This window comes from Ailuropoda melanoleuca, chromosome 15 (assembly GCF_002007445.2).
Source record: "Ailuropoda melanoleuca isolate Jingjing chromosome 15, ASM200744v2, whole genome shotgun sequence".
Lineage (NCBI taxonomy): Eukaryota > Metazoa > Chordata > Mammalia > Carnivora > Ursidae > Ailuropoda > Ailuropoda melanoleuca.
Genome location: NC_048232.1, coordinates 64,573,443 through 64,599,457, shown reverse-complemented (window position 1 = coordinate 64,599,457; position 26,015 = coordinate 64,573,443). Strand labels below are relative to the sequence as shown.

Below are 26,015 nucleotides of genomic sequence, written 5' to 3'. Positions count from 1 at the left end.
AGCCACTAGGTGTCACTCCCGATTCAATAAACAGAGACCGGGTCCTCAAGGAGGGCCCGTCACGCCTTCCTTGTGAAGGGAGCTGGTGCGTTGGTCCCACCCATTGTTTGCTTCTGGTTCACACTCCAAACCAACCTCTGTTCTTCAGCGCCCCCCACTGACACAGTCTGGGTCTAAAAAGGACAGACCACCGATCAGGGGTTACCAGGGTTGGGGCCCCCTGACTATCTCATTCAGCCTCCCGATTCTGTAGATGAGAGTGGGGGGCTGGTGAGGCGGGGAACAGAGCCCGGCTTCGGCCCCCACGTGGGTCCGGCGCGTCTCTCCCTACCTTCGGGCAACCTCCTGGAGGCGCAGGGGTCCCGACTCTCGGCCTCAAGGGTGTCCTGGACGGTCCCGGGGGCGGCCCCACGGCGTTCTCCCAGGACCAGTCCCAGGCGCTCAGGCCCCATTCAGTCCCCTTTCCTACGCGGATCCAGCCCCAGGGTCTCCGGCCCCTGCGCTTCACAACTCGGGGAGGGGAAGGTGACATGGTCAAAAGAGGGTCCTGCGCCTCCTTAAAGACCTGCCATTTCTAATCGTTTCAAGCAATCTCTTCTTTCTTTGGACTTCAGGGATGGGAAGTGGGGAGCACCCCAGCCTTCTGGGACTAGGGCGATCAGTATCTGCAATGAACAGCCGTCCTTCCCCAACAGCCGGAGGAAGTTTGGGGATGTAAGGGCGGGGGTCGAAAAAGACTTGTGAAGAACACCTCCTCGGCGGGGCTTTGAGTCGGTTTTTCTTCCCCTCTACCTTTCTCCCTGGAAGAAGTTGGTGTTCAGTCCCGAAGTCCGGGATGGACGGAGGACGGCCGCACCACGCGTGCGGACGCCTCTTCCTTCACCCCCGGCAGAGGGCGCCCTCCCCCCGCACCCGCTCCCCGCCGGGTAAACTCGCTCTGCTCCCCACCCAGCTCGGCCCCACCCCCCACCACCGGGCCCTGCCGCGGTTGCAGGCGCAGGGATAATCTCACGGTCATTTATGTCTGATTTTGGGCACAGCCTTTGATTATCCTGTTCCTTTTGCTCCCAACTGACTTACTGTTCATTTTTATTTTAAGTGAATATTGAAAATCATTTGCATTTCCTGGAGTTCTGGGTAAGAAAGTTTACGTGGCTGGATAGGAATTGAGCTCAGGAAGCCGACTCAGGATCCAGACTCCTATCAGGGCTCACCCGTAGAGTGAATAATACTATGTATCAATACAGTAATTTCCTTAAAACTTGCAAAGGGGTTTTCCCATGTACAGCTTGACTGATTCTATGGGATAATCTCTTTCCTCTTTGCCTGAAAAGACTGATTCATTTGTTTATTTTTCAACCAGGATTTTATTGAGCACAGAGATGCTTCAGGTCCCAGGGAGAAGAAGGCAGGTTTGGTTCCTGATTTTGGTAGAGCTAGTGCTCTGGTAGAGGAGACATATTGAACAAAGAAGGGCAGGAAACGTGAGTTTGCTGTAAATGGGATGTATGCTACAAAGCAGCAGCAGAGGCTGCTGGGAGAGGCGCCAGCCCAGAGTCAGCTGAAGCCCTCACCTGAATCTTAGTCGCAACTTTCCTCCCTGTTCTCCCTGATGCTGAATTCCCTTCTCTTCCTGCTGTAAATGGATGCAAATCAGGGCCCTCCAGGATCACAGGAGTCAGTGTTTTCAAGGCTGCCTGTCCCCAGGTGAGGTAACCAGAGTCAGAGACTTCCTGGAGTCTTCTCCCTACTCATTTACACTGTGGGGATGAATGTGCTTGGCAAGGTATTAACTACTTTGCATGATGAAATTCACATTGTAAATTTCTTCTGTGACCTGATGATTAACAAGGTCTGAAAACAAGAAAAACAGTTCTGGGTACTGCATCCTCCTCTCCAGTGTTTGTTGAGCACCCAGTAGGTATAGGGCTGTGTGTTCAGTGCCAAGGATCCAAAAAGACACTAGAGACAAAAGGAGGAATATGCTAAAAGCTGAGGGATGGTACAGAATCATGGCTCCCAGAGTTTGGGATTTTATGAACAGCTGAAAAAGAGAGCTCTCTTAGTTAAAAGGTTAAAAGAGGTCTAATATAACAGTGTCTTAAACAAGATTAAAAAAAAAAAAGGAAGAAGAAGAAATTTCTCTCTACCAGGAAAGGTAGGTGCTGGACATAGGTGGTCCTGGGTTGACAGGGATGCTCTGTTCCAAGAAGGCCTCAGAGACGCAGAGACTCCTGTCTTATTTCTCTGCTATGTTTGACTCTATTCTTAAGGTCATGGTCTTCTCAGGGTCCAAAATGGTTGCCCCAGTTCCAGTCATCACTTCCAGTAGGAAGGAGGAAAAGATAATGAAGAGGGGCAGAGGGTAGGGAGTGGGTAATTTACACAGAAGGCTCCCAGATAAAGACTTGTGCACTTACAAGTTACTGGACTGAACTTAGTCACATGGCCCAAAAGCTGCAAGGAAGGTGGGACATGCAGTTCTTATTTTGGGGAGCTGTGTGCCTGGCTAATAACTGGAAATTCTGTTACTGGCAGCCTTTGTCATTGAGCCTGACTTTGGGTGTCAACTTCTAATTTTGCCAGCAAATGTAAAATGCCCTGACAATTCTTCTTCCTCAATATATCACAAATCCACCCTCTCTGCCACAGGCTTTTGTAATTTCTCACCTTGCATTAATGCAACAGCCTCTCTCTGTTGCCAGGGTGATCAGTCCAAGATGTAAATTTAATCATATCAGCCCTCTGCTTAAAATGTCTGGGTGGATTCCTATTGCCTTGAAAGAAAATGTGAACTCTTAAAAAGGCCAAAAGTCCTGTTGTCACACTGGTGTCTTCTGTAGCCTGATCTCTCATGACTTTCCCACGTGCACCCAATAGTCCAGGCATACTAGATGACAGGCAGTGGCCAGGATGTTCCCTTGCTACCTCCTCCGTCTAGAATAGTTTCTCCTCCAATCTTGGCAACTGGCCAAAGTCTACAGAACTTTGCTGACGTTAATCCTCATTGGCAAACCTTTGCCGAATCTGAGTTTGACATCTCTGACATCTCCTTCTCCCTCCTCCCCCACCCCTCACCTCCACACACAAAGCCAGACCTATTCAAAGAACCAGGTGCTGTTGCCTGGGTAACAGTGAGTACCAGCCAACGGTTGAATCACCAGCCACCTTTGCAGTGGGCCTTCTGGTCGTGGATTTCTGGTTGGCGCTGTTGGCCACACCCTATCTTGAAAGACTCTCCCTCTCCTTGGTCATGCCTCTCCCCTGGCCCTCTCTGCCCTTTCTCTCTGTTTCTTCTTACTCTGCTCACCCTGAAATGTTGATGTCCCTAGAGATAGGGTTTTGGTCTTCTCTTCTTATTCCACATACATTCCCCAAGATTCTTCATTCCCTTTTATGGCTTCATGTGCCACCCATCAAGTTCTAAATCTCAATTTCCAGATTAGATTTCTCTCTGGAGCTTTAGATGTGAATGTCTAACTAGCTACTGAACACGTTTTTTTTTCCCACCCTCCACCCTCCCCCCCCCAAAGTTCATTGCCTACTGCAGGCCAGGAGATTGGAAAATGGCCCTTTGTCTTTGCTTGCTCCTTGGTGCAGGGTGTGCACCCCATCTAGAAAGGGCCACCGGCCAAGGTTTTCCCTCTCAGCATGTCTGGTCCCAGAACTTCATGTAATTTCCCTCAAGAGTTCCCGTGGAGACAAAAACCTTCCTCCGCCTTTTTACCCAAGGGAAGTGTGAAGCAACAGAATACTCAGGACAGAAGACGGAGGAGTCAAGGACAGCTCTGGATAAAGGCATCCAGATGTCCCCCCGGGCGCCACCTCCAGCAGGACTCCTGCCACAGGAGAGCATCGGGTTTCAGGCTTTGATGGAGGACCTGCAGGGTGAAGGAGAGATGAGGTTTTGCAGCCTTTGACCTTCCCAGAAGAAAGAAGAGCGAAAGCAGAGGCTCACACGCTGCCTTCTCCACCCAGCAGCTGCAGCCTGAGTACTCCTTTAAATATGTAACTCAGGTCCTTTTCCTGCTCCTTGTCTACGTCCAGCTTCCTGTAACTGCTCGGAACCCTTCCCTGAGCCTGCGCCATCCTCCTTCCTCCACCATCGTGTCTGGCCTCAGCTGTCTGCCTTCTTTCCACTCCTTGAACACACCAAACTCTTTCTGGATGTAGACCTGCCCATTTGCAGTTTCCTCTTCCTGGAAGGCCTCCCTGCAGCTCCTTCTAGGGCTTGCTCCTGTTAGCCGTGGGTCTCAGCTCCAGGCTCTCCTCCTAAGAACAGCCTTCCGTGATGGCCTGGTCAACACTGATTCTCCCACTCCTGTCCCCTAGCCGCTCCCTGTCACGTCTCCTCAGTTATGTCCCTGGTAGGACTGGTGCACTCTGAAATCATCTTGTTTATTTGCTTGTTTATTGTTTCTAAGTGTATAACCGCCTTCCCCATCTTGCTGACTTCTGTAGGGCCTAGAAGCTGCCTGGCACCTATAGTGGGTGCCCTACAAATATGTGCTAAGTGAACGGAAATAGGAAAGAAGGAGAACCATCACCAAACCCCACCAGACACTGTTATTCAATGGATTCTTGTTTGGTTTATTGAGGACTTTTACTGATTTGGGTAAATATAATATGGTAACAAGGTCGGCATGTTCCATAACAGATACGCCATAGATGTGAGTATTTACACCAGTTCTTAGAACCCACACCTCATCCCACATACGCCACAAGCTCTGGGAAAAACAACTTTCCTTGTGAGAGGCTCCATACCTCATTTTGCCTGAGTCAGCTTCAAGGCAAACCTGATGCCATGATTTGGGGCTCATTTGGGTTATGTGGAAATTATCTCTGGGGGTGTACAACTGTTGATGAATGCATCTGTGTCCTTTTTATAAGGCTTGTGTTCTTGCTGGGTGTGTGGGTGTTCAATGGACATTTCTGAAACACGGCTGATAAACTGAGGTTTGACCGAAGGTTTACCTCCAGAGAGGTTCCCTTTTCTTCTTTCTTTCTAGCAGCTTTCTCTTTGTGATCGCAGAAGATCTCCCAGGCTGTATGGGCAAGAAGCCCTGGCTAGCTCACTGGCGCTGAGAGAAATTGGCCCCCATCCTCATCAAGACTTTGTGTTGCATGTTGTAAAATTTTAAAACTCTCAGGGAAATTAAAATATATATCATATATATACATTTCTCTTAAAAATTTATCTGAAAGAACAGAAATGTCCATTGACAGATAAATGAATAGACAAAATGTGGCATGCACTTCCAGAGGAATATTACTCAGCCTTTAAGAAGAACAAAGTTCTGACACATGCTATGGCATGGGGGTAAACTTTGAAGACGTTACACTAGGTAAAACAAGACAGATACAAAAGAATAAAAATTGCACAATTCTGCTCATGTGAGGTGCTCAGAATGGTCAAGTTCATAGAGATGAAAAGTAGAGAGTGGTTACCAGGGGTGGGGGGGGCAGTGGGAAATGAGAGCTTATTGTTGGATGTTGAGTTGGGGGTAATGGGAAGGCCTGGAGACCGATGGTGGTGCTTGTAGCATAACAGCACAAAAGTACTTAATGCTACATAGCTGTAACTAAAATGGTTAAAATGGTAAATTTTGTGTTATGTATGTTTTACCACCACAAAAACAATGTATGTCAGAATGTGTTTTCCAGTGTCTTTGACTTGTCTGTTACTCCAACAGATTTCAGAAATTGTACTTGAATTGCTTTTTACTTTTTTAAAGATATTACTTATTTATCTTACAGAGAAAGTGAGAGACAGAGACAGAGCACAAGCAGGGGTTGGAGACAGAGGCAGAGGGAGAAGCAGACTCCCTGCTGAGCAGGGAGCCCAATGCGGGGCTCAATCCCAGGACCCTGGGATCATGACCTGAGCCAAAGGCAGCTGCTTAACTGACTGAGCCACCCAGGTGCCCCTTGAATTGCTTTTTAAATATGTCCTATGAATTTGTTTACTTCAGAGGGCCAGTCAGTCCCGAAACAAGCTTAGGAAAAGGTGTATACGTGCGCACATGAGTGTGTGTGTGTGTGTGTGTGTGTGTGTGTGTGTGGAGTGTGAGGGGATCTAGGTCATAACCATGTGTATAACAAGAACCGAGGGGTTAGACACTGACGTGGAGAAGTCACCCAGCTTCTGGCTTCTTTCTGTGCTTCCCCTGCATGGAGATTTTGTAGAAAATGGTCAATGTTCTATTTCACAGAATTCAGTCTAAGGCACAGAGGTACCTAACTTTCTAAGTGTCAAGTGTAAAACTTTAGGTAAAAGCAGAGGTATGAGATTTTGCCACCCATATGACTGTGGAAGTGAAATTCATTCATTTCAGAAATATTTATGGGCACATGATATGTCAGGCTCTGGGGACAGAAAATGTATTCAGCATAACCCCTCCAATTCCTATAAGCGGGACTGGCTGCATAATTTGTGGGGTGCAGCATAAAACGCAAATGCAGAGCCTGTTACGACAGTATGAAGAATTTCAAGGTGATGACAGCAGAGCACTAAGCCAAGCACAGGGCTCTCCCAAGTGCAGGAGTGGGGGCGGTGAAGGGCTAGCCACCTGCAGAGGGCTGGGGCCCATGCGGCCCCGGGGTAACAGAAATGCTCCAGTCAGTCTGTGGACGGCATCTGCCAGGCCCTGAGAACAGGGGATTCTCATTGTTCTGTTATACTGTACCTCACTTTGGTTTCACTAAATCTCCTTTACCTTTTAACATGCACTGCAACACCTGTCCATAGCACAGTTCAATAAACGTTCTTACGCTATTATTGTCCATTCAAACAGATGATAATCTTGTTGTATTTGATTTTTGGAGCTCCGTCTCTACTCTCCCCCACACTCAGTAGCATGCTGGGTAAATATATCTGTACTCAATATACACTCATTAAAAGATTCAGTGACTGATTCTGGAGTAAAATATTGGGTAGCGTAGGATGATTATGGAAGCTGATTTTCCACTAGGGTAAGGATGATTATGACAACTATGATTTATACTGCCTATAAACGAGGCACTGAATTAGTGCTTAATAGAAACTATCTGATTTAATGTTCTCACAAAGAAACTTATAAAATAAGTAGTTTTATCTCTATTTAGAGATGAAAAACTGAGATTCAGAGAGATGAGGAACTTCCTCAATGTCACACAAGTGGTCCTTGATGGAACAAGGATTCAAACCTAACTTCAAAGCCCTTGAAATGACCACTAAGTTGCTAAACTCTGTTCCCCACCCCCCAGCCCCCTTATGCTCTATGTTCCTAAAATCTGATGAAAAAACCAGAAACTGTTCTAAAAATTGAAGAGCAGAAATTTTCTCCCTTGATGCCATTTGGAATGGATATTTTAATTTCTGAACAAATGACAGAAAATATTTGGGAAGGGGCACCTGGGTGGGTCAGTTGGTTAAACATCTTCCTTTGGCTCAGGTCATGATCTCAGGCTCCTGGGATCGAGTCCCATGTCGGGCTCCCTGCTCAGCAGAGAGCCTGCTTCCCCCTCTCCCTCTGCCACTCCCCTCCACTCATTTTCTCTCTTTTCAATAAATAAATAAAATCTTTAAAAATAAATAAATAAGAGATATTTGGGAGGATAGTGTATCAGTGCACGTGATCAGTAAAGTACAGATAACTCCAAATCAATTCAATTTATTGAGCCGTTGCTAAGTGTAAGGCCCTATGCTACATGCAAGATAAACAGAGAAACTGCCCTCAAAGAGAAGGTTAAGACAAGCACACAAATGGGTAGAGAACAGAACAGGAAATGATGTTTCCGCATGAACACCCGAAGAAAGTGTGTCTGCCTGGAACGATAGGGAAGGTTTTGGAAGAAGGTAGCATTTAGGGGTGGCCTAGAATGGTGGGTAGGATTCTTTGAGGAGAAGGAGCTCAGGGCTGTCCCAGCAGAGGAGAGAGAGGTGAGTCTGGAGAACAGAGACAGCCTAACCTCTGCGCAGAGGGTAAGGAATGGTGTGGGGGGGTAGGTGAAGCTCAGAAAGTTAAGTCAGTACTATTTCATGGAGGGCCTCGGACCAACACCGGGGCACTTGTACTCCATTCAGTTAAGACGAACCTCCAACAAGTTTCAACCATTAGACAAGATTAAAACTGGGCACTTGGGGACTGAAGCTGGAAGCCATGGGAGAGAGAGCTGGAGGTCAAGAGCCAGGAAGGAAGACCTGAGATCAATCCAGGTGACAGACGGCAATGGCCTGAACTTGGGTGGGTTAAGGCGGTAAATTTTAGACACTCTTTACAGGATATTTTTCCATTAAAATGAAGACAAAAGAAGAAAAAGCCCTGTGAAGCAGAGATCACATATATGAAAATCCCTCTTTGTTTTATGGAGTTTCTGGAAGCCAGACGAATTCAAGATACCATCACCATCGAGGTTATTCAGCCTGAGGCTATTTGCCTACAATTCTTGTTGGCTCCTGTGGAATCTGGCTCTCCTTGACTCCGGGCAGCAGCCTGGCCTGCCAGGAAGACAGCCTTGCATAACCAGGCAGAACCCACTGCGTTAAACCTCTGCACTTATGTGGCTTCTTCTGGCACATTCCACCCTGCCTGGGCAGCTGGACAGTTTGAAACGCGCAAGTATTTTAGTAAAAGATCATTTATGGTGGGCAGAAAATCAAATCAACCAAACCTGTGAGTCACGCCTGTTTTAGAAATCATTGACACTTCAGACACCCAAACAAACCCACCCCAGGGCAACTCTGGGCCAGAACCAGTTTCTTAAGATCCCGAGGTCCTGGGAGAGGCACCAGAAGGGCCCTGTCCTTGACCTCCTATGGCACTCCTTATATCCGCAAGTGTGTCGGTACCGCAGACGGCGCGGTGACGAGGCACAGGGGTTTGGGGCCAAGGAAGAGAAAAGGCGGAGCCAAATTCGACCTACCAGTATAGTCAGAAGTAATTAAAATAATGTTTTGTTTGTGCAATGCTAGCAGATTGGAAAGCACCACGCTGACCAGAAAAGCATGTGGAGCCCGGGCCGCTGTCATATTCGCCCTGCCTCATCTGCTAACGCAGTGCGGCGCTGTGTTGACCGCAGGGCAGGGGCCCCGGCGGAGGAAAGCGGAGCAGCCCATCTCTTACCCCAAGAAGGGAAAATGCAGCAAATTCAGGAAAGGCAAGGCTTCCAAACGCCAACCTCTCCCTCAGGCTGCAGAAAGCTTTCGGGAGAGGGGACACGGAAATGCAGCCCTTGGACACGAGCTGGAGGACTGTGACAGAGGCAATCTGGATCAGTGGACGCCGATGCGTCCCAGCTCGTCAGCCGAGAGTTACAAAGCTGCTCGGCTTCTCGGTGTAAACGAGGGCACCCGGGGCCGCTGACAGACGGAGGTGGTGTGGTTGATGCAGAGGTCCACACCGGGCTTTCCTCCTCACGGTCTTCCACACCGCCTCCCAAATTAGACGAGGCTTTCTCTTCGTCTTCAGCAGTCCGTCGGGAGGGAAGCTGGTGTGCTTCATTCCTCGTGATGCCTGCAGAATAGAGGACCCCTTCCCAAAGGGCTGAGACCCTTCCTTCTTGTTTCCTTGGCAAGATGGGGAGGGTGCGTGAGCACGTCTGCCTGCCCGCGGGCTCCATCCATGGTGCTCCCCACCACTCTGCCAGGAGTCCTGCGAGTCCTGCGCGCCACTGCCCCCCTGCCGCGCACCCTGGGACCCCGTGCGCCCTTTCAATCCAGCGGGAAGGGAAGACAGTCCTGTTGCCCTTGGATCCCAGCCAAGTCTTCAAACCTGCCTTTTCGGCAAGAGCACCATTCATGCGATCTTTCATTCTTGTGGATTATTTCTCCATTGGTTCTGAATCCAGAGGGGAGGAGAAATGTGATTCGATAACACCCTCAAATTCCCGGTGCCGAGGAGAAATTCGTGAAGTGAAATGCCAAGCGTGAGCGGCAGTAACATCTTCCTTGTTTCCCTTGCCTTGAGCTGCTATTATAAAGCAAGATCCGGAGGCAGCATTGAGAGCACCTGTTCTGGACACAACGTTGCTCGGTGTAGCAGGCTGGGAAGCTTACAACATATGAGCGTCCTCGGAATAGGAAAGCCTGGCTGACTTAAGGCAAGTCCAGTCGGCTCTGGAGAGAAGAGTGCCCCCTCATTCTTTGGGAAGAGGCAGCACTTTAGTCTCCTATCTCCCCAACCCCTGTCCTCCCCTAACTCCCCCATCACATACCGTTAGTGGTCCATCACGCTGAGGCACCCCACGACAGGTGCATTCATGGTCTGAGAGGCCTTTACCTTTCCCAGAGTGGCACAGAGCATTGTCTTCACCTGGTTTTTTGGGAAGGGCCAAGGGCCTGTCTGGGGCAACCCTCCTGTGTAGGGATGTCTGGCAGTCAGAACCCCCAGCTCTAAGGGGTTATCCTGAAAATCACAGATGCCAAGAGCTCACATGGGAAGTCAGAGGGAAACTCTGAAGATAGCATCTTTAATCTTGCGGCAAAAATCACCAGCTAGCTAGCAAAAATCTCCTCCTAGCTCTCCCATTAAAAGTTTTCTGGCACTTTTTTCCCATGATGTGCCAATTTGTGGGGAGGGGCTGAAATGAAGACAAGACTGAAAAATGTTACAGTGAGATGACCTATATAAATTATGTCTTAAAACAAATTTCCATCTTGGATGACCTGTTGACTTTAGGGAGATTATTAAAAAACAAAACAAAACAAAAAAAAACCTACCAAGGCACAGGGATCTGGCTATGGCTTTGTGGTGATTAAATTACTCCCAGTGACTGGAGCCCTCAGCTTTGAGGGGCCGCTCTGGAACCAGTTATGTCATACAGAGGAAAGGACACAGGCTTTGGGGCTGAACAGACCTGGATTCAAGCCCAGCTTTACAGCTTCTAACTCAGCAAATCACTTAACTTTTTTGAACCTCAGTTTTCTTGTCTGTAAAATGGGGATAAGAATATCCATACCCAAGTTCCTAGTACAGTGTCTAGTACACAATAAGCATTCAATTAACAGTCTCTTATTATTGTTTCCATAAAGAATTATATCCCTTCTCCGTTAATAGTCATAACCGACAACTGTAAGTGCTGATTATCAGCTGGGTTGCTAAGCAACAGTGACTCCAGAGTTTCTGTATATCAGATTTTAAGAGGGTCTAGGGAATTTGTCTTCCAGCCCCATTTGCATATTTTTTAGCCAAATATTGAGAAACATCAGCACGCTGCCCTTACACAGACTCCATGTTCATTTTGGGACCTAAAATTCTTCGCAGAGATCATCTCCGTCACCGTGCTTTAACATAACAAGAAGTTGATTTCTCCCTCACCAGTGTCTAGTACACAATAAGCATTCAATTAACAGTCTCTTATTATTGTTTCCATAAAGAATTATATCCCTTCTCCGTTAATAGTCATAACCGACAACTGTAAGTGCTGATTATCAGCTGGGTTGCTAAGCAACAGTGACTCCAGAGTTTCTGTATATCAGATTTTAAGAGGGTCTAGGGAATTTGTCTTCCAGCCCCATTTGCATATTTTTTAGCCAAATATTGAGAAACATCAGCACGCTGCCCTTACACAGACTCCATGTTCATTTTGGGACCTAAAATTCTTCGCAGAGATCATCTCCGTCACCGTGCTTTAACATAACAAGAAGTTGATTTCTCCCTCACTTCAGTCTATTCTGAGTAATCCTGGGTGGGCAGCGGTCTATGTAACATAGAACTGAGGTTCCTTTTACTGAAGCCTTGACCCTCCTCTAAGGGCTTCAGAATTCTCTCTTTCAGCTGTTGGCTGGGGAAGGAGTTGGTGGGGGAGTCACCTACTCTTTGCTGCTCTGATCACCCGCCATCACTCCCACTCACGATCCACTGCTGAGCAAGAGACACACGAGGCCTCAAGGGGGACCAGAAACGCAGTTTCCTACCGATGGGGCAGCCAGGTGCCTCGACTGTGGATGGGCCTCTGCCACTAGAATCGTCCCTATTTACAGCTGGAGAAACTGAGGCTTGGGAGCTTCAGTAGTCCAAGGGCAGAAGCAAAAGGGGGGTCACTGTAGAGCTTGCCATTTTAATGATCATTCCAAACTGCTTCTGACAGCAGGCACGGATTATGGGGGAAAGAAGAGAAGTAATCAGGAGAAAATGTCCCTCTGGCTCATCTCTTTTCTGTTTGTGGGCCCTTGTGGGATGGAGCTCTTGAGTGCCACACTTTCTCATTTCTGTCAGGTTTGCTGTTGAATTCCCAGGATGCAGCAAAACAGACCCGCAACATTCCATAATCCAGTGTGAGGGTGTCTTATCCACTTATCTCTTCATGGCAAGCCCATTTATTTTGACTCTGCCAAATAGGTGAGTTGGTTCTGTGTTTGTTTGTTTGTTTTTTAAGATTTTTTATTTATTTGGGGGGGGCAGAGGAAGAGGGAGAGAGAGAGTCCAAGCAGACACCCCGCTGAGCAGGGAGCCCAGTGTGGGGCTCGATCCCACAACCCCGAGATTGTGACCTGAGCCGAAATCAAGATTCGGCTGCTTAACCTACTGAGCCACTGAGGCTCACCAAGTTGGTTCTATTTTCCAGTGTCCCTAGAGAGGTGGTCAGATGCTTCCCCCATGACCCACTCCACTGCTTCAGCGCTCTGATCCTGTAGCAGACGCTGGGGTGCACCACCAGCTCCCCTTCATTGGGCCAGTGCTTCCGTCCCTCTGCAGCTGTAAGTGTTGGCTGCTATCCAGTGTCAGCTGCACCCGTTCTCAAGAATTGTCCTTGGCCAGCGAGGGCCTCCTCCCTCAGCATCACTTAGAAGATTCTATTTCCCTCTCCCTTTCAGTGGCGGTCTGCACCAGTGACTGGCTCATAACAAGCCTGGTTCTCTGGCCTTGAAGTGGCCTATTCCTTGGTGCTCTTCAGGCTCCAGAGCTCCCTCTGGGGTCAGGCTGAGGCTAGACTTGCTCGGAGCACGCATCTTTGTCTTCTTCCCCAGCTCTCACCTGCTTCCCTAACTTCCTCACATCCTTCTCCTGAAATCTCTCACATAAGAATACCAATCTCTGCTTCTAGGGCACCAGCTCCAAAACAGCACCCAACTAGGAAATTCTTATTCTCCTAATCACAGGCTATCCTTGGCGGTTATAGAAAACAGCTGATCACTCTTTGCAACTACCTTTCCTTCTTAAGACTTTTTCAATGCCTGCTTTTCTCCCACCTTCTATTCCCTAGTTAAACAATTTTAGCTCTGTTAACCACTATGGTTTCATCTTAATGTCAACACCACTGCCCAGGACATGGGAGTCTAGAATTGAACCCATCTGGCAGGAAATGGGATAACCGAGGGATAATTCCATAGTGCATCATTACTACAACTAACCATAATAAAGATGAACGGTTTCACCATCTCAAAGGACTTTTCCATGGGCATATCATTTAGCCATCATAACTCTGTGGGAGGAAGTTCTATTTCTTTTTTAGAGGAGGAAACATAAGTAAATAGAGGTTAAGTAGGTTACTTAAATTCGTGAAGCAAGCTAAAAGCGTAAGTATCATAGCAAAGACCAGAAAGAGGGTTTCTGAGCTCCAGGCCTGGCCTCATTTGATGACCTTCATCCCTGCCTTCATCTGTGACCTTGTATGGCTCATTTTATGATGCTGTATTAGCGAGGAGCTCTGTTTGGCTGACAGTAAGAGAGACCCCAGGACAGTAGTTTGAACACCCAAGCCTTTATGCTTTCACAAAAAAAGAGGTCTGGGAGGGAAGCACCCTGGGGTTGTAGGCAACTTCCGAAGTCTCCAGAGACTTGGATTCTTTCAAATTTGTTTCCCACTCTCTGAATTGTGACCTTCATTTTCTTGGTCCAAGATGGTTGATGGAGCCTGACCCATCTGAGGGGAGTTCCAGGTAGCAGAATGGAGGAAGGAAAGAAGAGAGGCCTTCTTTTTCCCTTTATGGAGATTTCTGGGAGGTGTCACACAGCACCTCTGTTCTCTTCTCATTGGTTAGAACAAAAGGCACACATGACCCCACCCAGAGGCTAATAAAGCTTAAACCTTAGAGCCATTCATTGCTAGGGTCTCTTCCCAATGTTAACGCCCAAGTTTGTATCCCTAACTTTGTATTATTTTCAGTCATCTTCAGGTGTAATTTATGAAGTCCTCACTGTGTGTATATCACTATCTTGGGCATAGAAAGATGACCAAACGCAGGGATGGAGGTCGGTGAGAATCACAGGGGGCTCTTGGCACAGCCCTCAGGGACTCAGATGTACTTCTCTAGGCAGATAGGTTGCGTTTCCTCTCGCTTGACCCTCCTGCTGATTTGCTGTGAGTAATGAGGTGGTATTGTCAAGAGAGCGTCACACACGTGTAGATGCAAAAACAAGGACTGAGAATCCCAGATCTAAGAGGGCATTTCAGTCATAGCTTGTGTATTTTAGAAAACCTGCATATTCTATTTGGCGAGTCGTGCCCCACTTTTGAAAAAGAACAAAGCAGAACTTTCTTCACTGTGATCAAACAAGAGTAAAGATGGTAAATGGAGGTTCAGAAGGGAGAACCGACGTTGAAGAAGACGTGCAACTTAGCACAAAACAGTCGTGAGCTTCTTGGAGGTCTTCATCGAAAAGAAAGGTTAAAGGTCCCATTCCCATGGCTCTCCAGCAAGAGAGGCATGGCAGTTCAGAAAGAGAAACTAGCGCTTTCCTTAGTAGGGAATTCCGAGATTTATTCTGGCAGATTTGTTAGAGGCATCAAATCCTAAAACATACGATGCATAATAATAATTCTGCAGGAAGTGTGGAGGTGGTGTTCAAAGAGTTATTTCTTATATCCGGCCTGGAAAAGTCTAGAGTTAGATTTTAAATACTGTATTTTGTTGGTTCTAAGACACCATTGTTAAGAGCTACACCACTATTTTATGTATCGCTAAGAAAGGGAAAACACTGCCAAATAATGACTTTCCCAAGATTATAAGATGCATTCTAATTTAAACGATGTTAAAATGTGAAAAAAAGTACATCTTAATACGAGTGATACATGGTACCCATTTAATGAACGCAAGGAGGTGAAGTAATATAATAAAGAATGTAGGCTCTCTCATGACATAATTTAACACCAAGTTAGAATTTCAAGAATGTTCATTTGAGACATTCAGCCAACTAGGAAGAGATATTTAGTACCACAGAGGAAAACAAAAAACAAAACAAAACAAAAAACCACCTAGGAATACTATACCTAGCTCTGGATCAGACTATATGAAGAAGCTTCTGGAGGTCTGAGTTAACATGATTTCACCAGCTATGATTCTTGGGCCCAGAGGATTACAGGGAAGGCAACTATTAGACACGGGTTGGCCACAGGACTAGGTGTGGGGCCCTAAATCAAGCTGGGGGATATCATCATTCCCCCCTAATTTGTGGGGGATCTTAGGTTACTTAACCTATTTCTCTGAAAAAATACCTATTTTATCTCATAGGGTATTGAGAAGATCAAATAAGTTACCTAAAAAAATTTGCCAAAAGGAGGGAGTATGAAGGAAGATCAAACAGCTTGTGTACAATAGAATGCTTATCACAACAACATCCAACATCAAGGAGTGTTTTTCTCTGTGCCAAGCATACTTTAAAGGCATATATATACCTTTATGTTATATCTCCAGTGAATATACAGATTCAGCAAAGCGTACATATATAATGACTTCAAGATGTTATTTGCCTTCTTCCCCATGTCATCTCATGCACTGATGTTGCAAAAGCAATGGCGGGCAAAGATTGCTGGGGGCTTAGCGTGAATCATGGCACCAGAAGTACTCATTGTTTTCTTCACCACCACACAGAGTAATACAAAAAACATTTTACTTAAGAATGTACCCAAAGGGGTAAATGTTGTTAATTTTATTACTTCTCCACCCTTGACTTGGGAAGTACGCAAGCAAACACTGGGCTTTCTACTGCATAGCAAATGCTGGTTGTCACAAGGAAAAGCATTTGTGCAACTGTTCGAGTTGCAAGCTGAGCCAGGTGGTATTTTGTGCAACACCACTGTTACTTCAAACAACAAGTGATGAACAAACTATAATTATCCGGGCTTAGGTATTTGATAGAAATATTTTCAAAAAAATGAAGTGAGTTAAGCATATCTAGGATAACAACTGACCATATTTGCTTCCAATAATAAAATTCAAGCTTTCAAAGGAAGTTAGAATGAGATTGGTAGTGAGATTAGTAAATGTGATATTTTTATATTGTACAATGAAACGTGTCACCATGTGGGAGATGCGTAACACAGCAAACTCATATGTCCCAGATGACTAATGCATAGGTTACAAAGTTTGAAGTACAAGATTTTAATGCAGTCAAGTATGGAAAATTCCTTAGTATGTTTCCAGATTCCACATGGCAACTACCCTTTAAGAAACTACTGCTTGTCATGTTTTGGTGCAATATCAAAGAAGGATATTCACAATTATCTGAAAAAGCTGTTAACATACTTTTCCCTTTCCAAACAATATATCTGTATGAGCTGGATTTTCTACACATTCTTCAACTAAAAGAACATATCACAAGAGACTGAGTGCAGAAGCAGATATGAGAATATAGCTTTTCTCTATTAGTTTTCTATTAGTTTTCTGAAGCTAGACATTGAAGAGATTTGCAAAATGGAAAATGATGCCATTCTTCCCACTAATTTTTTCTTTGGAAATTATAGGTATTTTTCATAAAAACATTTATCTTCACTGTTGTCATTTTTAAATGAATGTTTTTTTTAAATGTCAAAGTTTTAATTTCTCATATGGTAAGTATTGGTAGATATAACACAAAAACAAAAGCTCTTTGGGGTCTTTGATATTTTTTAATAGTGTAAAGGGGTCCTGAGACAAAAAAGTTTGAGAATGCTGAGCTAGGACATTGTCATGTGATTCCGTCTTGGCCAGTAGGAACTGAGAAAATCTATATGGACTGGTGTGGTCTTCTAGTAGTTGAGACAGCTGTCTTACAACCACGAGGAGGCAAGCTGAGCATTTGCTGAGCTAGGACATTGTCATGTGATTCCGTCTTGGCCAGTAGGAACTGAGAAAATCTATATGGACTGGTGTGGTCTTCTAGTAGTTGAGACAGCTGTCTTACAACCACGAGGAGGCAAGCTGAGCATTAAAGCCAAATAGCTGGTAATTCAGGTCCCACTCAACACCAGAGCCCAAGTGTTGACCGTTACGCTCTATCATTGCTCACTGTAAGAATGGCAGGTAAAGGCCTAAAGAACCTGGAAGGTAACAAAGGTTCCTATGGATGGTCTTTAACCGCTACATTGCGACGGCCTATAGGAGCGGTGTTAGAGCACGAGCCATGGGATCATCATCCTCAGTGGACTGGCCCATGATTTTAGGAATATGGAGAGGGGCTGCCATGGCTTGAATAGTGTCCTCTCCCCTTCTCCCCCCTATCACCAACCAACTCAGGTCCATCTAGAACCTCAGCGTGTGACCTTACTTGGGACTAAGGTCTTTGCAGATGTAATTCATGACCTAAAATGAAGTTGTACTGAACTGGGGAGAAGGGCCTTAAATCCAATGACTGGTGTCCTAAAGATACAGGGAGGAGAAGGAGGGTGCAGCTGCAAGCCAAGGAATGCCAGGATTCCCAGGGGACACCAGAAGCTAGGAAGAGGCAAGGAAAGATTCTCCCTGAGAGACTTCAAAGGGAGCCCTGCCCTGTTGACCTCCTAAGGTCACAACTGTAGCCTCTAGAACTGTGAGAGAATGGGTTTCTGTTGTATGAAGCCACCTGGCTTATGGCACTGGGTGATGGCAGCCCTAGGAAATGAGTACGAGATTCAAAAGAGAATCTTCATGGGCATTAAGATTAAGAAAACAAACTGAGAATCTAAAGCCTAGAACCAGAGGGAAAAAACCCCACTTCTTGTCCTTGAGTCCAAGCTTGACATGCTTTTCATAAAGGAAAAGAAGCAGCTGCTTTCTATGCCTACCCTGGAAAGAACGGGAGGCGGGCGCCTGGCAAGCTTTCCACTGGGAGGCTGGTTCCGCTTTTAGTTCTGCCTCTTGGTTGCAGTTCTGTGGGGTTGTTGGGCTGTAAGCAGGCATCTTCACCATGTGGTACTTTAGTTTTCTCATCTGTTACATGGGGGGGTGGACCAGATGGGCTATAAGATGTCATCTAGCTCTAGACGACTTATTTATGGTGAGGAAAATTTTCTGGATGGAAGAGAGAGAGGTTGTCATGTTCTAGTGGCTTATCAACTAATACAGATTTCTCTTTGGAAGTATGTGAACAGGATCAATCAAGCTGCAGCTTAAGGAGTCAACTGTGGGCTGTGTAATATCCCTTCACAAAAGGAATCGCCAAGTTCAAATGCCATCAGGAGCCAGAGAGTAACATAAGTAAGTCACACACTGGGTATAATAGAAGAGGCGTGGTGGGGACGATGGCAAAGACTGGGTATGATAACTTGGGGGGGTGTGGGGGCTGTGGGGAGCGAGAGGGCCCCCTTGTCCTTACCGGGAGGCAATCATTGCTCAGCCCTGGCCATCATTGCCAAACAGCAATGGGCCTGGAGTGCCAAACCCCCAGATTTTTCAAAGGAAGCCAGGATTTTAATGTGAAGTCTAAACAGTTTAGTAACTGAATTACAATTTAAAAAACAACACTGCTGGACCAACAAAACACTTCTTTGACTTAATATGGTCCCTCGAGCTACCCGTTTGTAATCTTTGCTTTAGGACCTCGGATTCAATGTTTATGAAAACTAATAAACAGCTAATGAAATACGCAAGCATTTTAACATCCCTTGTTTGCTCATTTATATGGGGAAAAAATTATTTTAGGGGGTATCTTAAGAACACATGATATTATCTCCCTCTTGTGGTTAAGGAATCAAAAAGAAACAAGCTTCCATTTCTTGAAAGAGCTGCAAGCACAATTTAGATTTAGGACGTAGATTTCCTGACTCTTCACCTGAGTTTCCTCCCATCACCTCCTTCTGCCATTCATACTGAGGAGAAGGTCTCAGGCAAAAGCTATTTGCATCGACGTGTCCCCACGCATGTGGATTTCAGTACTAGAAGCAGTGCAAAGGTAGAAATATTATCTTAAGAGCAGTGGTAGGTTGTATCTGAAACTTGTTATGTAGCAGGAAAAGAAAACGATTGGGAAATTTGGTGTTCATTCAAGTTATCTTGTAATTACAGGATGTGGTTGAAATTGTGAGGACCAAAATATCAGAAGAAGTAGGAAAGGTCATACGAAATAGTAATTGGAAAACGACCAGAAAAGCAAAAGGGAAGATATCAAAAGGGATTCCAGAGGCATTATGCATGGTTATTATTACTCACAGATGACAATATCCAAACGGGTTCATCTTATGTGCCCACGTGACTGGGCTAAGCGATGCCCAGATAGTTGGTAAAACACAGCTGGGCATGTCTGTAAGGGTGTTTCTGAAGAGGATGAGCATTTGAATCAGTAGACTGGGTAAAGAAGATTGCCCACCCCAATTAGGTAGGCACCTTCCAACTGGCTGAGGGCCTGAATAGAACAAAAAGGTGGAGGAAGGGCGAATTTGCTGTCCCCCTGAGCTGAGACGTCTATCTTCTCCTGCCCTCACACCTGGTTCTCAGGCCTTTGGACTTGGTCTGGGACTTAACACCCTTGGTTCCCCCGGTTCTCTGGCATTTCAGGTTCGAACTGGAACTTTACCATCAGCTTTCCTGGGCTTCCAGCTTACAGATAGCAGATCATGGGACTTCTCAGCCTCCAAAATCACATGGGTCAGTTCCTCATATCATAATAAATCAGTCTCTCTCTCTCTCCTTGTGTGTATGTGTGTGTGTGTGTGTGTGTGTACATATATATGTACATAATATATACAAACATGTACATACTAATATACCATCCTTCCATTCATTTGCTTAATTACTGCTGTTTGGGCACTATTATGATCCAGGTAATATATAAGCAACAGAGAGACAATGGTAAGCAAGACAGACACGGTTCCTTTTCTCCCAAAGCTTCCTGTATAGTGGAGGAAACAGACATACGAATTAGCTGAAAGTATAGACCCTAAATACTGAAGTCCAACAGATGGATTAGCACTTGCACACGCTCACCTGTGGAGTATTTGAGTAAGTATCACCTTGTTCACTTTGTCATGGTTTGCTTCTCAGTGGAAATACTAGCCGGTGTGCATCATAATCCTCTATTTAGAACTGTAAACTTGGATTTGAGGAATGAGACTAAGAGAGGCAACTTAAAAATTAGCATTAGCATAACTGGAAAAGAAGTAAGAAGACCTAGGTTCTTGTCTCTCCTATTTAATAACCATGCGAACTTCGGCAGATCACTTGTCTCTCTGAACCTCAGCTCCTTTTCTTTAAGCAAGAGTCTCAGCCTATCTTTCAAGACTGTTAAATGAGTTAATGATGTATGCAATAGTGCCCTAGAAATGCCTCTCTGTATGGTTAGCTTTATTATTAGGACTTCCATGCTTCTAAAACATATTAAAAGGCTATTTTGGATACAGAGTGAATCAACTTAAACTATAGACCAGAGTTAATAATAATGTGTCAATATTAGTTTTTCAGTTGTAACAAATGTACTGCATTTGGATATGAAAGATGTTAATAACGGGAAATTGTGTATGAAGAGGGGGAGAGGAAAATATGGAACTCTGAGTACTTTCTGCTCATGTGTTTTTTTTTTAAACCTGGAAGTGCTCTGAAAAAATAAAGCCTATGCATTAAAAAAAGATCAAAAAGTTCTTTAGTATCACCAATCTGTTAAATTTATAATCTGCCAAAGAAAGGTATATTTTGTTAAAGACTAAACTGAACCTGTTTACCCTGTCAGTTCTTCTAAGAGAAGATTTTTTTCAGATAGAACAAGAGTGAGTTTTGGTCTAGCCACCCTGATAAATCATAGATCACACATCACTGAGGTCAGGTGGGATCCCCTATATTTGCCAACAGAAGGCACCCACCTTTTGTGACCTGACATGGAAATGTATAGGTGTCAGTTTCTCCCACTATCAGAACTTCCTGGTAATTTCACCTAGACCATCATGGGTGGTCAATATCTGAGAACTTGCTTTTCCTCCTGTCTGAAGTCCTGCTTCTATCTTCAGAACGTATACAGCACCATTTAAACCAAAGTAGTTTTTCCCCTTTATTTGAACTCACTTTGAGAGTAGAGTAGCTTTGCTTTTCTAATACAGGAAAAAGGAAGTGGGAAGGAAAAGTTCTTAAGTGTTTCCCACAGGATACATGCTTGGTTGCAAAGTTTTTTTTTGGTTTTTGTTTGCAGTGTTTTTACAGCATTTGCCAATGCTTTCAACTGCTAAGATGAGTTAATAAAAAGGAGATTACTGTGTAATGCCAAGTCTCAGTTGTCTGGAATTAACTTCCTCCTCAATCCAGGTATGAACAAAGTAAAGATTAAACTGCACTGGTTTAGAGTAGGGGTCAAAACAAAGTTTGGCATCACCAGAAGAGGCAGGAAAGTAAAACCTGAGACTTCCTGGGAAGTCCCCCCAAAAGGCCCCCCCCTTAACTTGATAAATTGCACAATGTAGAGAGAGCACAACAAAATGAGACCTCTCTCTTTCCCCACATGTTAGTTTCAATGTCCTTTTGTTATTATCACTTCCCTGCTGCTACCCATCCTTCCACTCATCATATCCCGGGGCTGCTTGTTCAGAGCAAAGCCCAGTGACAGCTATCTCCCTGTGTTTTTATTTGAAAGGAATATTTGGTCTAGCAAACTTATTGGATGACAAGATCAGGGACTCTAGATGACCATTCCATTACCCAAAAGCATGTCCCCTAAGTTCTTTTCTGGGACCTCTTTCTGACTCTTCTCTCTTGTCGAGTCCACTCCTGTTACAAGAGTCATGCTCTATAAAGTCACCATGAACACTGAATTAGTGAATCCTGAACCACTCCTTCTGGGGGAAGTACAGGGTTAGGTTCCCTGGACCCTTGGGCCACATCAATACATAATCAATGCGTAATCAATCAATATATAACCTAGTCTCACATGGGTTTCTGTTCAAAGACACCTTATTTAAAATATACTGTTGATTCATTAACATTGAACTCACCGCCAACAGCACCGTAATTCAAGCCAGAACAAAGCTATCTAACACGTGCTCTCTCCCTAGGGCACATCGCAGCCTTCTTGCACTCCGGAACCCTAGACACCACTTAAGCATCACCTGTGGGGCAAATTTAAACAGCAACATAACCAATAAAAAAGCACACAAATGCAGGACCCATAGCAGTCTGAGAGCATCTGCAGTATGAGAACAGAAGCAAGAAGGCTGAGCACTGCCTTGCTCAACCTCAGCTGGGAATTCGTGCGTGGAGGAGCTCAAACGTTTCACTGCTCTGAGCACGTGCATGTTCAAGGAATGACCACAACAGCACTGCAGGTATTGCTTCTGGAATTACAAACAAATCTGATGAAGCAGGAGAATTTGCAGATCTGGAATCCAAGAATAATAGAGCTCCACATTACTTTCCATTCTTCCTTTCTCCCCTTCTTCCAGCTCAGAAACATCTCAATAGTCTCATTTTTCATGTTAAAAAAACTTCTGCCTCCTGCTTCCTTCTAGTTATTGTCTTCTCTCTCTGCTCTTCTTCTCAAAGTTCTTGCGAGAACGTCAAGTCCTCATTTTGAGAGGGAGGTCCCCATTTGCCCTCTCCACCTGTCATCTCCTGCTTCTTGCCACATCCCTCAGGCTTTTTCACCCCCCACACTCTACTGAAACTGCAAAGTTGGTAAGGGCCTTCATTTTGTCAAGTCCATGCCCTTGTCTCTTTCAACCTCAATGAAGCATTCAGGACTGTGAGCCAGTACCATCCTCAAAACACTCACTTCCTGGATTCTGGGCACCATGTTCCCCTGGTCCTTCTCCTCTTGGGGTGGTTAGCCTCAATATCCCTTTTTTGACTGTCCTCTCTTCCTCTGCCTGACCTCAGATCATCGACCATCTTCTCCTCCTGCCCTTTACTCTCCTTAGGTGATCTCATCACTTCCATTGTTTCAAATAGACCACCCATGGGCTGATGATTCTCAAATCTATGAGATCTCATCACTTCCATTGTTTCAAATAGACCACCCATGGGCTGATGATTCTCAAATCTATGTCTTCACTCCAAATCTCTCTCCTGAACTCTGGACACACATTGAACTACCAACTGCATTTTACTGCTTGAAGATCCTATAGGACTTCAATGTGTTCAGGTCAATGTGTACACACTTGAGCACATCACTTGCCACTCAAACTGCTGGTTCCTGTATTTCCTAGAAGGCAAACCTGGAAGACAGGTTTTCTCTCCCCTTCCCTTATCCTACCACACAGCTTGCAGCTCTATTGCCCCAATATCTCTAAATCTATGCACCTCTGATCACACCACTGCCAATACCTTGGCTCCATCATCCATGATCTTTCATGAGAATTATTGCAGTAACCTCCTTGTCTTTTGATTTTTATCTTGTCCCTCTTCAACTACTCCCCTGAAAGTGATCTTTCTACAGTTCAAATCTTATTACGAAATTGTCCTGCTTAAAGTCTTTCAACAGCTCCTCACTGTCCCAGTCTAAAATTCTAACTCCTTATCATGGTTCTTAAGCTGCTCGTGATCTGAATGGCACTCCAGCCAAACCTCTCACCATCTCACCCTTCCAGGTCTGGCCCTACATATTATGCTTGTATTGAGTCTCTGTGGTTCTCTAAAAACACTACTTGCTCTTGACTTCAAATTTTCAGAAGAGCTGGTGCCCCCTAACACTCTCCATATCCCTATCCCTTCTTCTGGGAAACAATCACTCAGCCATCTTAGAGGTCACTTTCTCCAGGAAGCCCTCCCTGGTGCCCCCTCCCCTAGATCTACATTTAGGTCTCCCTATGTACATCTTTATCACACCCTACCTACCCTAATTGTAGTATGTATCCCAATGTCTTTAATGGAAATCTACCATGTCTCTTTAAGCCACTAGACTGGACATTCTCTGAGGACAGGGAACAGATCTTGTTTATCATTAGGTTCCTTATTCCTAGAAAAGGGCCTGGTATGTAATAGGCACTCAATAATTGTTGGCTGAGTGAATAAGTGACTATATCTGGCTCTTATTTTAGGCTACTTTCTTTTGAAGCTCCTTAAAAGAAACCAAATAAAACATGGAGCGCCTGGGTAGCTCAGTTGGTTAAGTGGCTGACTTTTGATATGCTCTCGGGTCATGATCTTGGGGTCATGGGATCGAGCCCTGCATCAGGCTCCACACTTGGCATGGTGTCTGCTTGAGATTCTCTCTCCCACCCTCTGGCCCTCCCCCCCACTTAAGCACTCTCTCAATAAATAAAATCTTAAAAAAAAAAGAAACTGAATAAAACAATGAAAGCATAATAAAAATTACTGTCTTTCATGTCAAGTCTTTTAAGGTGGGTGGTTCCTCTGCCTGTCCTCACTTTTTTTTTTCTAAAATAAAAATGACCACGATAAGAATGCTAATGGCTAATTTGCTGAGCACTTGATGTGCCAGCACTTTATTATGCTCTTCGTGTGTATAAAGCATTTATTGCTTAAAGCAGACCTACAGGTAGGTGTTATTCCTGTCCCTATTTTACAGGTGAGGAAGAACAGAGTCATTTGCCCCAGATCACAAGTCTAGTGGGTGGTAGAGTGCATATTACTTTTCATAATTCAACAGAAATCAAATAGGTAGAAAACCATGTTTATTCTTGGGAAGACTTAAGAATTTGAAGTTGTCTTTAAGCTCAGAAATTGGCCTGTTGGCTGTATTTGGACTGTGAATGAAATGTTGGAGAACCTGTATTTCTGGGCATTTCAGGTGTCTTGATGATTGCTATCCCTTTTCTCGTTCCCTGGGAGAATTCTTACAATGGTGGAGCTGACTTTTGGGGTGGGGGGGTAGACCCGGCTGTATTGGAAATATGATGAGGTGTTCAGAACAGGCAGGTGCAAGCCCCCTCCAAAGACCAGCTGGCTGGGATGTCCTGCTGCCACTGCCCTTTTGTACCAGCCTTTGCTACTTTGCTTTCCCTTCACCTCAGTCCCTTGCCCTGTAGAAACGTAATTGGGCACAGTTAGCTGTGTCTCTCTTCTCACATTTCCTTTCAGGATTTCACTTCCTGCCTCACAAGACCTCTAGCCATGATCATAATAGTAAGCCCTGTTTATTGAACACTTACTGCATGCTGGCCACTGTACCAAGCATTTTGCTTTTAAATAATGCATTTAATCCTCACAGCTACCCTCTAGAAGTAAATAAGATGATCCCATTTTAGAGATGGTGAAACCAAACTGCAGGCAAGTGAAGTAAGTTACACTACACCTATACTAGTTCCTATTTGTGCTGTAACAAATGACCATAAACCTAGTGGCTTAAAACAATACAAATTTATTTATTCTTATGGATCTGGAAGTCAGAAGTCCAAAATCAGTCTCATCGGGCTAAAGTTAAGGTATTGGCCAAACTGTTCCTTCTGGAGGCTCTAGGAGAAGATCTATTTCCTCTGTCTTCTTCAGCTTCTGGACGCTGCCACATCCTTGGATCCCTTTCTCACACCATTGCTGCCTCTGCTTCTGTCACCACATCTTCTCTGACTGCACTTCCTCCCTTATAGGACCCTGTGATTACCTCAGGGAGACCCAGATAATTCAGGATAATCTCCTCATCTCAAGATCTTTAACTTAACCGCATCTGCAAAGTCTCTTTTTCCATGTCAGGTAACCTATTTCTAGGACCCAGCGATTAGGATGTGGAGCTCTTTGGAGGCTATTATTCACCCTACCACAATGTCACAAAGTATAACTGTAACTTTCCACTATGGAGCCTACATCCTTCAAGAGTGATTTTTCTTTAGTGACACCCTCCCAACTTATTCTCTATTAAATAGTGCATCCTAGTTTTGAGGGATCACCTGTTTCTGCTCCCATCTCTTTTGCAGCTAGGAGGAATTCTCAGTCCTGGCTATGTATTAGAATCACCAGGAGAACTTTTTTTAACTTCCCCCCCCCCCCC

The 26,015-nt window shown here is 45.1% G+C and overlaps 1 protein-coding gene and 1 long non-coding RNA gene across 6 annotated transcripts in view; one reads left to right on the top strand and one right to left on the bottom strand.

Annotated features, from left to right (window-relative positions):
* The window catches only part of CRADD (CASP2 and RIPK1 domain containing adaptor with death domain), a 365,696-nt gene that overhangs the window by 5,092 nt on the left and 334,589 nt on the right, over positions 1–26,015 (bottom strand). The window contains exon 2 of one of the 5 annotated variants that reach the window (XM_034643486.1): positions 3,728–3,881. The exons of the other annotated variants lie outside the window; for them this stretch is intronic. Within the exon in view, the coding sequence (XP_034499377.1) occupies positions 3,728–3,881 (154 nt within the window). The remainder of the gene's footprint in view (positions 1–3,727; positions 3,882–26,015) is intronic. 5 annotated transcript variants of the gene reach the window in all.
* Positions 12,066–22,250, top strand: LOC117796271. The gene is made up of 5 exons (XR_004620645.1): positions 12,066–12,320; positions 18,239–18,355; positions 19,652–19,741; positions 21,273–21,385; positions 22,129–22,250. It is a non-coding gene; the product is annotated as an uncharacterized LOC117796271 (long non-coding RNA).